Here is a 14,772-nt window from a genome sequence, read left to right as displayed (position 1 = left end):
CGGCAACGAAGCATAAATGGCGCCTACGTGGGCGCACTGGCCTGCCCTGACAACACTCGAAGGAGATAGTTTAACCGAGTAATTATTATAAAGTGGAATATAAGTGCGCTTGGTTGCTGTTGCACGCCAATTAATTATTTATTGACGATAGTTTGCAATTCTGGAGAAGTTCAATTGGTATGGGAATTCATTGGACACCTAACTTCAACGAACTCTGCTCTTTATTGCATTGAAACTTCAACTATTTATCATGAAATGTTTATTTTATTTTTGAAGTCATTTTTAATTTGATTTATTTATCAAGTAGATGATGAATTTCAAGATTCAATAAATTTAATTATGTTTTAACTCTTGGATGGAATTATATTGCCCTGATTGGAACGAAATACCATGAAGTGGAAAAAAGCAAAGGTATTATTTATAAACAGTGAAGGATGACAAACGGAATTGCGGAAATTAAATTATTTCTTTCTTTGATGGATAAAGGAAAAAACATATCCGTGCAATGAATAAGTTAATTTTAATTATGATTGGTTATTATGAATGCAAGTATATTTGTTTTCATGAAAAAATTTTTAAATTTATTTGAATAAAATTCATGTTGAATATATTCAATCATGAAAATGAACAAAAAAAAATGAATAAAGCTTCTTTCAACAAGTTTGTTTTCAAATGACCAAGCCACGTCTTCTTATCACTGGTTTGATTTAATTACTACAAATTTTTTGCTGTTCAGTGATTGCATTCTATAATTATTAAATCAACTGAAATTGAATTAGCTCGATACAAAAACTTAAAGAGATGGGAATTATGTATCAGAATCAGGTGGTCTGTCGATAAAACTTACATAAACGTCATACGAAAAAGAAGAACAAAAAGGAAAAGAGAAATATTGGTTCTAAAATGAAAGAGTGAAAATGGTTAAAAAGGGAAACATTTAAATAAAGATGAATTTTTATTAATAAATATTTAATAAATGCAAACTTAACTTTACATAATTACATTTAATACAAATCTACAATCACCATTTCATAAATATTATAAAATAAGCTGGTTTGATAAAATTAAAAAAGGAAAGTGAAAAAGGATAAAAATATTTACATCAGATAAAAAGTTTTAGTTTGGAATATTATTCAAAACTAGAAAGATATTATCCTTCTCTCTTTCTATATCTATATATAGGTTCTCAAACCAAATCAACCCTTAATAATGTTCAATACCTGTGCTCAAACAGCTTGTAATGAAGATAACAGCTTATCCGTAAGTCGCGAGCAACTATATTTTTATTCAGAATCTCGCGCGACGACTCTACAGCGCCAACGCGGTTTATTTATAAATCGGGTGATAATTTATTTATCACACGTACTGTCCATGGTGCTCTATATCTATCAGACTTTTGCTCAGCCTACTCATAAGAGTTGATAGGAGATCGAAGTTGATCGGTTGGTTTCGATCGTCGCCTACGAAGAGTAAAGGAACGCGGGTCTTAGTAGTCAAGTGGGCCGTTTTGGAATGTTGCTCTCAAGTCACTTGACTTTGTCAAATGCTCCACCAGCCTACTCGAAACGACCTGCCATAGCCTTTGCTCGAGGTCGACTGTTGAAGAATTTTTGATAATTCATATAATCGATTTTAAACTTTGATTTATCACCAAGCTCTCATCTTCTAATAATACATTTTGATTTCAGGGACAATTTATACCGGTTGACGTTGAATTCTTTGACGCCATTGGAACATGCGATTTGGCCGGCACCACCCGAAAAAGCATCTGTTTGTCAAGACAAAGGTCAAACAGCCCAGGATTGCCACAATTACATTAAAGTCTTGCTCACCAATGGAAAGAAGCTCTTCACCTGTGGTACCAATGCTTTCAGTCCACATTGCACCTGGCGAGAGGTAATATCTCCCGTCAGATTAACTTCTCTCTGTCTCCATCAAGTCCTGTCCCTTCTCAGATAATTAATCCATACATTTGCATAATGATCTTTAGCACTGGATGCTACACTATCTCACCACAAGACAAAAATTCATTCCGGAGAAAGTCATCGTAGGCTATTCTAAATTTATTATCTTTTATATTACAGATCGAGAATATTAATAATGTAACAGACTCATTGTTCGGTGTAGCAATATGTCCATATTCTCCACAAGCAAATGTCACTGCTCTGCTTGCCAAAGAGAATGCAGGTCTTTTTGCCGGAGCACCGACCGATTTTTCTGGCACTGATGGTATAATTTATCGAACATTAGCATCACCCAGCCTGCGTACCCAACAATATGACTCGAGGTAAATGAAAAGAAACTTTGTACAGCGTAATTAATCAAATTAATTAAGTTGATAATTTATATGTAGGCAGGATGAATTTTTTTTATGAGTAATTACGTGAAGTTAATTGAGACATTTACATTATAATTTACAGATGGTTGAATGATCCGCAATTCGTGGGTAGTTTTGAGACCGATGACCATGTCTACTTCCTGTTTCGTGAGATCGCTGTGGAGTACATAAATTGCGGCAAGGTATAATGACAAACTAACGTGTCTTAATTATTAAACAATTAGCAATAATCAAGAGAATTTGTAAAGATTCTTTTTCTCTTAATATTTTCTACAACAACGGGTTCTATCTCTGGATGGAGAATATAGTCATGACGATTCATGCTCAGAGTAATTACATAATTACATTACAATTATATACCTATGGAGTAAGTGTGCAAAAGCCCGTGAAACGTGGCGTTGGAATAATTGCTAAGCGTAGTGCTGGACAGCTGTTCCACTATGCTGAGCATTAAATCGCGATTGATTCACTACACTTATTTAAAACCGCAAAAAAGGTTTAGTTATTCAAATAAGAGCAATAATAACAGCTAGGCGAAGCACTAAAAAATGATTTGAAATTTTTTTATTGCAGAAAATCTATTCGAGAATCGCACGGGTTTGCAAGAGAGATCCAGGTAGTCCAATGGTACAGAGAGATATTTGGACGACCTTCAGCAAAGCTCGTCTTAACTGTTCACTTCCTGGAGAATTTCCGTTTTATTATGATGAGATCCAGGGCGCTGCATACCATCCTGATGAAGGGATCGTCTATGCTACATTCACAACTCCAAGGTAAATGGTTTAGTATTCGCTATGTCTTTTCAATGATTAACCAATAAATAGGAATAAATAGAATCTTTTCTGTCCTTGCATTCACGTAGGACTCTGAAGTGAAATGTAGGTAAAGCATTAATTATCATTCTTCACTATTCCAGTTGTATTGAAAGTCTCTTGAATTAAAAAATATGAGTTTCAATTTACAATAAATCTTGCTTATGTCAATATTGATGAAGTTTAAGTAGGGCATTAAATAAATAAAAATAATTCTCTATAATGAATTTTTTTATCTATTTCAAGTATGTTATTCTAATAAGCAACTAACTTACAAATTGACATGACAAAATTGTTTTAATTCTACCTATGTTATTAGTAATTGATTATATTAAAATAATAATTGTTTTGTGTATTGGAGTATTTGAGTGTTACATATGGTAATCATTAAAATTTTTTTTGCCACAGTAATGCTATTGCGGGCTCAGCAATCTGTGCATTCAATATGACAGCTATCACATCAGCTTTCAACGGGCCTTTTAAACATCAAGAACACTCCAGTGCGACATGGGAGAAGAAACGAGTGCCGAATCATTATAGACAACATTGTGGACAAATGGAGAACACGGCGGCTCATCAAATATTAGATAATCAACGGTATTTATTGATGGATGAAGCAATTCAAGGTACAACTCTAGGTCCACTCCATACAACTACCATGGAACGGTTTACTCATATTGCTGTTGATGTAACACCTACTAAGTTACATCGTGGAGTGACTATTTTATATGTTGCAACAACTGATGGGCTCATCAAGAAGATTTCTGTACTGCCAAGGACACAAGATACGTGCATTGTCGAGGTTTGGGGCCCATTTCCTTCAACTGTGATGACTTTACAATTTCTGAAGAAGTCTCAGAGCCTCTACGTGGGCATGGAAACTGGTCTTCTCAGGTATCTACTTTTTTTGATTTTTTTTGATAACTCTATCATGTCAGAAGACTTACTTGATGAGGTTGAAAAACCTTGAACATGATACATAAATAATTTTAATGATTTACTCTACATCGTTTATTTAATTTGTTACTTATTTTTTATTATTTTCTTAGGATTCCAGCAGCTCAATGCCATCGTCATCGAAAACGTCAGGCTTGTTTAAATGCTCAAGATCCTTATTGCGGTTGGAATGAACATTTAATGAAGTGCGACCAAGCACCGTTACAAAACTATTTGGCCAACCACTGGCAACAAGAAGTAACCAAATGTCCAGTACTTACAGATCCAGTTGATGGTGGTTGGAGTGCATGGAGTACTTGGGCTCCATGTCAACATGGAACCTCTGAATTGGCAACTGGACATACTCGATCACACTTAAGACCCCGTATTGATAATTCAGAGGTACAATTTACAAAATTAATTAATATAAATTATATGAAAGTTAAATAAAGTTCAATTTGCTGACAAACTAATTATTTTCAGAACTCTGATACTTGTCAGTGTCAAATGAGAGAATGTAACAATCCACCTCCTCAAAATGGTGGAGCAGGCTGCACCGGATCTAAAATAAAAGTAGCTAATTGTACGGTTCATGGTGGTTGGACAGCTTGGTCAGCCTGGTCAGCTTGTTCTCAAACTTGTGGCTTTGCTATTAAAACTCGTCGTCGTTCCTGCACCAATCCAGCACCTGCCTTTGGAGGCCGTGTTTGTGTGGGCCACGATCATGATGAGATTGTTTGTATTGACTTACCACCATGTCCAACTCCAGCTAAAGTTGCACCGCCACCGCAAAATGGTCAGTGGTCGTCATGGGGGTCATGGAATTCATGTTCGCGTGCTTGTAACGGGGGAATTCGAGTAAGGAAAAGAACATGCGACAAACCATCACCGCGGGAAGGAGGAGCCGAATGTCCTGGGTGTGCATTCCAAATTGAAGACTGTAATACACATCCTTGTACAGAAACACGAAGATATTCCGCTTGGACACCTTGGTTAGTGGTCAACGGAAGCCAACAAGCTGGTATAGGTCATACAGAAAGACGATATCGATTCAGCTGTCGTGCACAAACAGAAGATCCTACGAGCGTCAAAGTCCAACTGTCAAAAGAAGATGAAAGATTCTGTAAAACTGATGGTACTTGTACTCGAGTGAATAATAATGGAATTTTCAATCCGGATAATTTTGATGGAGGATGGTCTGAGTGGTCTCCTTGGTATGCATGCAATCGTGCATGTGGAGGAGGAACTCAACATCGAGTAAGAACATGCGAGGGCTCTTACTGTGATGGGCCAAGTACTCAAACACGCTCTTGTAACGAACATCCTTGTACCGATGAATTTGATGCAAGAGGAAATGATTGGTCTTGCTGGACAAACTGGTCCAAATGCTCGGTAACATGTGGAGTTGGTTTCCGTACAAGAACGAGAGAATGTTTAAACTCTGAAGGGTGTCAAGGACCTCAGTTGATGAAAGAAACTTGTGAAATGCCTAGCTGCGAGTCGCAAATTGGTTGGGACACCTGGTCGGCTTGGTCACCTTGTGATACCTCTCAACAGCAAGTTAGGAAGCGACAATGTCAAATAGATCCCGACGAAGGAGGTTGTGTAGGTCCAAACCGAGAATTTCGAGAATGTCTTCCTGAATGGGAGAGTGAAATTTTATCAAACGCACTACCAAGAAGCGTTCACGTGGCTGGAGTATCTGTGGGAGCTGTTGTAGGTGGATGTATTGCAGGATTTATCTTAGGATTAGCGGTTACTGCGCTTCTTTGCTTTTTCTATTTGAAACGACGTAAGCCTCGAATTCCTGGAAGTCCTCACTACATCAGCAAACAAAATCCCTATGTTGCGGTTCCACTAAAAGAGGTATGTTCATCTTTATGAGAGAAAGTATGTAATGAAGATAAGTTATTAAAAAGGTGTAATACTTTAACGGTAATATTTTTTGTTTAGGTTAACGCTAAAAGGCAACCAAGTTTCTCGGGAACAAGCAATGGCAATGGAACGTTACGTTCTAAGACAAACCCAAATGTTAATGGATTAGGAAGCCCGAAACTCTACCCAAAAGCTCTTGATTATGAATCAGCGACTTTGAAGAGGAATAGTCATGGTCAGCAACATATTCGTACAGATTTAGATCAAGAGAAATATTATTAAGGAAAGTAAAAGTAAGATTTTTATTAAAAAATATTCATATCGACTGATATATTTAGTTAGTAAGATTGTACAGAATACGATCTACTGACTCGTAATTGATATTTTCAAATGAAATTGCTCATTGAGAATATAGAGGCTTAACAGCATTTTAGATAAAAAGGAAGTCAAAGGACTGTGAAAAATTTGACGATTATGTGGAAAATGTTTTTACGTACGAGTTCAAAGTTTATTTTTGTTTTTGTAAATAACTTGCAAGAGTGAAACGTGAGTATAAGAGATAAGTAACCAACGCTTGGTTGGGCATTTCGATAACATTTGTATAAAATATCATGCATTCATCGAAATTTGATTCTGACAAAGTCATGAATTAATTAATTGTTTATAAGAGTATTAATACATTAACTAGGAAAAAATTATATTAATAATTGATCATTGAAAAAATTAATACAAATAAACATGTAAATACATCATTATTAATCATTCATTAGATGTAATGAAAACAAAAATTAAGAGAAATAATGTATTTTGAGAAAAATATTTTTAGTATACATTTAAAAGCAGTCGTGCCATGAAGGAGAGAATGTAAATAAATTTTTTTTTTTAACTTTAATTTAACTTTAAGAGAAATGAATGTATTAAAAAACGTTCGGAAACGTTTATCGGCTCACATTGAGTCAAATAAATTTTATTATTTAGAACGCACAAACAGTTGCTTTTGAAATAGTCTTAAAAATCTATGTTCCACTACAAAAATATTATCGAAGCATATTAATTAATCAACTATAGAATAATACCAAATTTATGTATACCTTGTTGTTTTTTTTTTATACAACATTTTTTATATTTATACAATATTTCCTGTCAAAAAGCATATTTTGTATTTCGCAAGTACAAACGAATACTTGCAAGTTGAACTTACAATTTTTGTTTCTACATAATAAAGAAATTTTTTTAATCAAATATCAATGTTTTATTATTTATTTAATACAAAATATAAGGACGGTAGAATATATTGTAATTATTAAAAACTTATAATTTCCCTCCAATCTTTTCAATTTGTTCCATAACGAAATTCATTGATGCTACATTAGGTGGAGGTACACAGCAGACTACCATTCTAAAAAAATTACCATAATTCTTTTGTGTTAATGGTGTATAACCGATTAATAAATGTCCATCTAATACTAGAAGTTCTTTAATTTTTGTTGTGATATAGTACAGCTTTTTCCACCAATCTTCTGTTTCTTCCTGACCTCTCATGCTAGGTGGAATGTACCTAGACAGAATTTACTCTTTTCACTGTCTTGCTAAAAAATTTCCCAGCAATAAAAATAAAATAGTTATCTTACCAAAAGCAGACAGTATTTCCATCGTATTTTGGTAGAACAAGTCTAAAGCCTTCACGTGATTTAATTGTTTCAAAAAAATAATTAATGGCATTCATAGCAACATCAACTGACTCTCCAAGTCCTTTTGTACCTCGTGCTTTCCACATGACCCATAATTTTAATGCATCAACCTGAAAGGAATTCAATTAATATTATTTATTTATCAATAAACACTTCAGTTAATTTAGTACCAATAAAAATCATGTAATATTTTCTACAAGCTTAACAAATAAAATAATAGCTTGAATTTTTTAAATTAGTTACTTAAGTTATCTACAAATTACATATAATTGAATATAAATGCATAAAACCTTTTTAAATAATGTACCTTTCTACCACATTGAACACTTTTATCTCCAGTATCCCAGGAAACATCATAAAATTTATCCTGCTGGAAGAGATACGTTGCACCAGAGCAATTTGCTTCATGAAGTAAGTTTTTCCTCTTGACTAGAAACAATGAGCATTGAAACGGAGCTCCAAGCATTTTATGCGGATTCCATGCAACAGAATCTGATCTAAAAGAGAATAGTAATTTTCTATCTATGAAAGTATCTTCTATTTGAATAAAAAATATTTATGAGTTATTAAATAACTGGATACATACAACTCTATGCCTTTGAGCCTATCTTTATATGTATTGGAAAGTAGTAATGAGCCTCCTAAGCAAGCCTAAAAAAATAATTGTCAATAAAATACTCAAATTTATAAGCATAAAAATTTCATACAAACATCAATGTGAAGCCAAAGTCCTTCTTCCTTGCAAATTGCTGCAATCTCTTGGAGTGGATCTATGGAGGCAAGTACAGTAGTACCAGCAGTGGCATTTACAAAGAAAGGAATACTTCCTTGCAACCTTGCTTCCTTGACTGCTCTCTTTAAATCGTCTGGTAGCATACGCCCCAAAGCATCAGTTTTAACCTTAAGCATCAAGAAAATAAAAATATGTGGAGATTGTCTTTAAAGGTAAACCAAAGCTTTTGAATTTTACTTACATTGTATACATTTTCTGTTCCTATTCCAAGCCAGTGAGCAGCTTTTAAAATTGAATAATGACCAAGCTCACTCGAGAACATAGCAAGAGGTAGCAATCCACTAAGACCTTTTGTTTTTATTAGAGGAATTCTTGAATATCTGGCTAAAACGATGCCATACATATTTGAAATACTACCACCGGGACACAAGATCCCATCAGCATCAGGGAAGTTTGGATATTTTATCAGTTTCAGTGCTTGATCTAAGACTTCTCTTTCCAATAGCATTGAAACTGGTGCAACTTCATATGTATATCTAGTGTAAGTAAAATTTATTTATTTTGATTCTTCATTCATCCACATATATAAATTGCAGCTTTTATAACTGCCAGCGGAAAAAATTCAAGAATAGTTACTGGCTTGTGTTGAGGCTTTCCGTGATGAAAGAACCGGCAAGTCCATAACGATCTACGCCTGCGTATAATTGGTTGTGAAAATGAGGACTGGATGTCTTTACGGAGAATTTAACAATCTTGCGAATAGCTGTCTTGATTTCTTCGTCTGTTGCTCCATCATCAACAAGATTCACTTCTATTTTTTTCTGGTTAAAAAACGTTATGATTACACTTATTTTTAGTTATCATTATGTTCATATGCTTCTCATCATTTTAAGTTTCCTTTCATGAGAAATAGAAAAATAGATTTTTCTATGCTCATCTTTATCTTATCATTAAGACCCATGGTTACTCTATACTTTGTACATTCATGATATATTTGTAAAATATACCTACATGATGAAAGTTCATTTTATACTCATTAGTATTTAAAGAAATCATTTTTAATTAATAACCAATCATTAATTAATTATTACTTGGTATAAATCAGTTATGAATAATTATGATCTATGACATATCACGTTTGTTATTCAATTAAAGAGATTTTAAAATAATATATAATTAATTTCAATGAATATAACAACTTGATGTTGTTGAAAATCTATTAAATAGAAAGAAAAATAAAATTTTCAGTATCAATTAATCGTGATAAATAATTATCCATGCACAAAAAAGTCATATGAATATATTATTTGATTTTTTTTTAATTGATATTATTTGTAATATGTGTAAAATAATCTAAAAGCACCTGGAGTTCATTTGGATGTAGAAACTGAACAACTGGTTGGTCACTGGAAGTATCAAACACATTCTCTTCTTTAAGTATTTGTAAAACATCTAAAAGAATTTGTGAGGTTTCTACACTACCTAATGCTGCCATCGCAAAACATACACTGTCATGCATATCGTAAAAACAGTGAGACAGTGTAGTGAGTGATCCCCACCGTCTAGAAATGATCGAGACAGGTCCATTTTTATCTGTGTCGTATCGTGGTTTATATAAAATACATACACAGAACATAGCTATGATTAAGTCAGGATCAATGAATTATTTCGTTATCACTTTCTCATATTGCGATTATTTATTTTAATTAATTATTTATATTTTAAAAGTAATTTACCAGTTAGAAAATCACTTTTTATATTACTCATATTTAATAAACAATAACTTACAACTTTTTAACAAAAGAAAACGTCTTACTGATTCTGTATGAATTATAAACTTATCATAATATTTATATATTGCGGAAAGTTTAAAGACCAATGAGCAATAGATAACAAAATAAAACGTTGACTTTTATCATGCAATATTTGCATCGAGTGTATTGCTGATTGTTTACCAATTTATGAATGGAATTATTTGCCAGTGTGTATATTAAATTTAATCATAAGATTTTCATTTATTTATTTATCTAATTTATGTACGAGACGACCCCAAAGCATGACATTGATAAAATTAAGAGAGTTCATTAATTTATTAATTTATAAACTTGATAACTTTTCCCTTCTGATTGACTTTGTTAATTGACTTTTTAATTAACTACTGTTCCAGAGTCTGCTGTATTCAACACATCGATTGGCAGTCGTGGAGATAATCCCTTCATTGAAGCCCACTGTCCATCACACAACTCATGAAAAGTTAATTCTATGACCAGTTTCCCACCGAATGTTCCAGGTCCAAGGCACATTGCACCAGCTCCAGACTGCCAGAAATTAGTACGACTTGTATTACTAGCATTTGCTTGCATGTAATACTTTCTTCTTAACCACATTGCAAGGTAAGCCACTTCACAATCGCAATGCCATGGATTTCGAGCAAGCCGCAGCTGTTGAATCATTTGAAGGCTGTCAAAAAAACGTCCTGGTACATAAGATAGTTGATTGCTTTCCAGCTGTCTGTAAAAAAATATAACTTTTATCTGTACATAGAACATTCAGTGAAAGAAATTTTTTAAGAAGACCATCGGTATATTGCAAATTAGTATTTATTTATACAAGAAAATATATTATCCTTCTTCAAGTTTAAAATAATTTTTAAATTTGATTATTAGATTTTTAGAATGTGACTGTGATTACAATTTTAATTGACAATTTATTTTAAACTTTTATGAATGTAAATATAATTAGAGAACTATTTTTAACGACTATATTATTTAAATTAACAACATTAAAACGTATTACTATGACTGAAGAAAACTTACAGTTTTCTTAAATTGGGCGTATCTTTCAAAATATCTGATCGAAGGTATTTTATTCGATTAGAATGAAGAAAAAGTGAGGTAAGGTTCGTTAAACCTTGAAAATCACCATCAGACAATTTTTCTAATGCATTTGCATATAGAACCAACTGTTGTAATGCTGGTGTTGAAAGAAAGATTCCTTTAGGAAGACTTTTGATATGATTCTTACCTAATCGTAATTCTTTTAATGATTTCAAACCATTTAAAGCATCTTTATGGATCTAAAAATTGTGTTAAACTATTAAAAAAGATCTCTTGTAATAAAAATATTAGTTTTAATTCACATTTACCTGATTTATCATATTACTAGAAAGATCTAAAGCAGTTAAAAGTTCTAATTTAATAAATAAATTAGCAGGAAGCGTTTTTAGTTGATTATCTCGTAAGTTCAATTCAATTAGATTGACTTGAGAGTTAAAAATCCCCAATGGAAGATCTCGTAAAAGATTTTCTTCAAGTCTCAGACTTTTAAGACTGTATAAATCTTTCAGTATGTTAACATCAAGGTGGGACAATCGATTTTTTGAAAGCAAAAGGTCTTCTAAATTTTTTAAACCACTGAAAATACCCTTTGGCAGCTCAGTCAGTCGATTAGATGAAATGTCTAGAAGAAGAATAGCTACGTTTGATGCAAATAAGCCTTCCGGAAGAGCTTGCAATTTGTTAGAAGAAATATCTCTGAAATGAATAGATGATCATTTTAAAATGAACCAGTTTTACAAGTGTTATTAGAAATGAAGTAATTTCTTACACAATTTCTAAATATTCCATTTTACTAAATTGGTTTGGACTTAAATCTCTTAAAAGATTTCTACCAAGTCGTAAGTGGGTCAGACTGTTTAAAAAAAAGAATGCATTCAGTGGTATATGTTCTATCATATTATTACTTAAATCCCTAAAAAAAAATTAATAATTAAAAGAACAATCATTAAAATAAATAAAAAATTATTAGAATACATACAGATCACGAAGTTGAGTTAGATTTCGAAAAGTATCTCTGTGTAAAGATGATAGCTGATTACTTCCTAAATCTCTTAAATGCAATACATTTTTCGTTAGTTATTAATTAATATATTTATAATATTATTATTATTAAAATAATCAATACTGTAATTTTTTACAGCTTCAATATATCCTGAGGAACAAGTTGAGCAGCTGGGATATCCAACAATCCATATTTCCAACAAGAAATAGACTTCATTTCTGGCCTACATTTGCAAGGTCCTTCAACGCAAATCTCCCAATCATCTGGTCGTCCTCTAATCTGCCATACTTGAAAAAAAAATAGTAAGTTAATATTATTTTTCTAATAAATTATTAGATAAAAAGAATTGATAAATAAAATTACTTGGTTGTTCCATTGCTCGAAGGCGCCTTTCCAGTCTTGAAACTCGACTCTCTACATCTTCAAGATTAATTGAAAGCTGAGATTCAGTTTGTTGATTAGAATCATCACATTTCTTCAATGAATCAGGACAAACACTTGCATTACTTAAACAAATTAATAAAATATCAACATAAATCACCACTAATTTTTTGATCATTAAAAGATGAGTACAACTTTTTTTGGATCTAGACATTGTACAGCAGTAAATCTCGGAACGTACTGGCTTCTGCTCCAAGCAAAAAGGCATCCTCATTATTGGCTAATTAATGTGTTCAGTAAACACATTTATTGAGACTCTTAATATAGTGAAGTCTTAATTTATCCAGGATGTTACTTTTAAAGGGAAGCTTTCGACTGATACACAATAAATTTATAAAACATTGTTGATGATAATATTGCGAAATTTATTGATTTAATTAGTAAAAGTATATTTAATGTTCAGATGATTTTAAATATAATCTACACAATAAAGTAGTTACATGTGAATTAAATTAGTACATGCACAGACGATATATTTATGGTGTGGAGTGTAGTAGAGAGAGCATTGGTTTTATTATACAATTAAGACAATCTGACTCCATCAGATCCAGGACATTCACCCTTATTTTTGACAGCGAGTTCTGAAATAACAAAATAATTAACATTACCACCATCGTTCAATTAATAATTGCTTCTAACACTTGAATATATTTTTTTTTTAAATATTTTTACACAAAAATTAATGACTTAAAAAGTTTAAAAAATTTTTTAATAAAACTTACTCCATCCCATTTCACATGCAACGGTTTCCATCGCACATTGGTTGGAGAAAGTTCGTGGTTTAAAACTAGGGTTGGTTATTTCATGAGCACAGACAGGTTCGTAAGTAGCTTGACAGTTCTTCTCACACTCTTTCTTTGTTCGTTTAGCATCCTTCAGACTTTTGTTTGCATCTTTAGTACTCTTTGGTGTAGTTGATGTTTCTTTCATATCTTTAGCTTTGTCATCCGATGGCCAGGCATAGGCATCATTACAGATGGCAAAAATGCAAGCGGCAACCAAAGCTGCAAAATTGCGAATTTTTTTCATAGTAAACATAGTTAACTTACTTGAATATATTTCTAACAGTAAAGCTTTGTGAATAAAATTAAAATCAACAACAAAAGCAATTTATCACACAACTTACCTAGGACAATAAAGGTTCTCATGTTAATAAAATACTATTGTATAACAATTCACAGAAATATCAAGTGTCTTAAAATACTTCTTCTATCTCGAACGATTTAGCAAAAGAGACTGGTTTCAGCAATGCTGGACCATCGGCGTTTATAACCAATTGTATGTATGACCCCCCACCTGATAATGTAAGCATCATTAACAACATTGCATAGAAGTGACCGGTGAATACTGGCTACTGTCGTCTTCTATCACTCTCACGAATACTCTCATCTCTATTTGCTACTGCGATGTTACGTGCTTACACTGTTGACCTGGTATTATCAGTTTGCCAATTTGCTACTCCATTCATATGAAATGATTAGAGATTAAATCACGTGCAAACCTTTGTTATGAAAGGTTTATGACTTGGTCTGACGTTCAGAAACATCTAGGAGCCTCGATTTAAAAGTTTATCCTTGAAGATATTTCTCAAAGCTATCATGATGAGTCATACAATAAATGAATAATAAAAAATATCGTAAAGGACAACGGAATAAACAATCAGCTTGTTTTTCTCATGTTTACTATCGCAATATAAAATAATCATTAATCATACTTCATCAATAAATCTATCAAAGTATTAAAAGGTATGTGAAAGTAATTAAAAAAGGTAAAATAATTAATTATCGTTTTAATAACTTGAGCCAAGTGAAATGACTTAGGAGATAGTACCAATTGATAATGATGATTGAATAACCTGGACTATTGTACGGAATCAAAGATTATTAGAGTTTGTTATGCACATTCAAGACTACTGACCCAAATTTTTCACCAACGGAAGTGGGGTGGAAACTTCCCGTCAATTGGACGAGAATGCTAAACAAATCAAAATCATTTCACGCTTACCATAAGCCTGATTTAAAAGGCCAATCTGTCAATCTTCGTTGGTGTGCTCTTTGACACTTTGTATTCGAGTACACTATGCCAATTACAATTTTACGTTTCGCT

General features: G+C 32.6%; 4 protein-coding genes across 8 annotated transcripts in view; 1 reads left to right on the top strand and 3 right to left on the bottom strand.

Moving 5' to 3' along the window:
- Nucleotides 1-7,131, top strand: part of Sema5c (Semaphorin 5c) — a 77,546-nt gene extending 70,415 nt beyond the window's left edge. For all 5 annotated transcript variants that reach the window (XM_035084712.1, XM_035084713.1, XM_035084714.1 and 2 more), the window contains 8 exons: nt 1,689-1,896; nt 2,085-2,287; nt 2,421-2,520; nt 2,912-3,111; nt 3,559-4,044; nt 4,200-4,488; nt 4,570-5,952; nt 6,040-7,131. In XM_035084712.1, the coding sequence (XP_034940603.1) occupies nt 1,689-1,896; nt 2,085-2,287; nt 2,421-2,520; nt 2,912-3,111; nt 3,559-4,044; nt 4,200-4,488; nt 4,570-5,952; nt 6,040-6,243 (3,073 nt within the window). In that variant the 3' untranslated portion in view covers nt 6,244-7,131. The remainder of the gene's footprint in view (nt 1-1,688; nt 1,897-2,084; nt 2,288-2,420; nt 2,521-2,911; nt 3,112-3,558; nt 4,045-4,199; nt 4,489-4,569; nt 5,953-6,039) is intronic.
- A 58-nt stretch (nt 7,132-7,189) lies between these two features.
- On the bottom strand, nt 7,190-9,953 carry LOC118067779 (cysteine sulfinic acid decarboxylase). Its single transcript, XM_035084717.1, has 8 exons — nt 9,749-9,953; nt 9,022-9,206; nt 8,627-8,921; nt 8,364-8,552; nt 8,239-8,303; nt 7,960-8,149; nt 7,593-7,762; nt 7,190-7,519 (listed from the first exon to the last, which is right to left on the bottom strand). The coding sequence occupies exons 1-8, from the start codon at nt 9,902-9,904 to the stop codon at nt 7,273-7,275; spliced, it is 1,497 nt and encodes a 498-aa protein (XP_034940608.1). The 5' UTR covers nt 9,905-9,953; the 3' UTR covers nt 7,190-7,272.
- A 317-nt stretch (nt 9,954-10,270) lies between these two features.
- LOC118067778 (leucine-rich repeat-containing protein 15-like) lies at nt 10,271-12,902 on the bottom strand. Its single transcript, XM_035084716.1, has 7 exons — nt 12,589-12,902; nt 12,362-12,512; nt 12,202-12,273; nt 11,992-12,135; nt 11,531-11,918; nt 11,202-11,461; nt 10,271-10,896 (listed from the first exon to the last, which is right to left on the bottom strand). The coding sequence occupies exons 1-7, from the start codon at nt 12,878-12,880 to the stop codon at nt 10,533-10,535; spliced, it is 1,671 nt and encodes a 556-aa protein (XP_034940607.1). The 5' UTR covers nt 12,881-12,902; the 3' UTR covers nt 10,271-10,532.
- A 108-nt stretch (nt 12,903-13,010) lies between these two features.
- On the bottom strand, nt 13,011-13,952 carry LOC118067785 (uncharacterized). Its single transcript, XM_035084724.1, has 3 exons — nt 13,793-13,952; nt 13,389-13,670; nt 13,011-13,247 (listed from the first exon to the last, which is right to left on the bottom strand). The coding sequence occupies exons 1-3, from the start codon at nt 13,812-13,814 to the stop codon at nt 13,189-13,191; spliced, it is 363 nt and encodes a 120-aa protein (XP_034940615.1). The 5' UTR covers nt 13,815-13,952; the 3' UTR covers nt 13,011-13,188.
- Between the last annotated feature and the right edge of the window lie 820 nt (nt 13,953-14,772).

Source organism: Chelonus insularis, unplaced genomic scaffold, assembly GCF_013357705.1.
Source record: "Chelonus insularis isolate UGA/USDA-ARS -01 unplaced genomic scaffold, ASM1335770v1 contig_397_pilon, whole genome shotgun sequence".
Lineage (NCBI taxonomy): Eukaryota > Metazoa > Arthropoda > Insecta > Hymenoptera > Braconidae > Chelonus > Chelonus insularis.
This window is presented reverse-complemented; position numbering and strand designations above follow the sequence as displayed.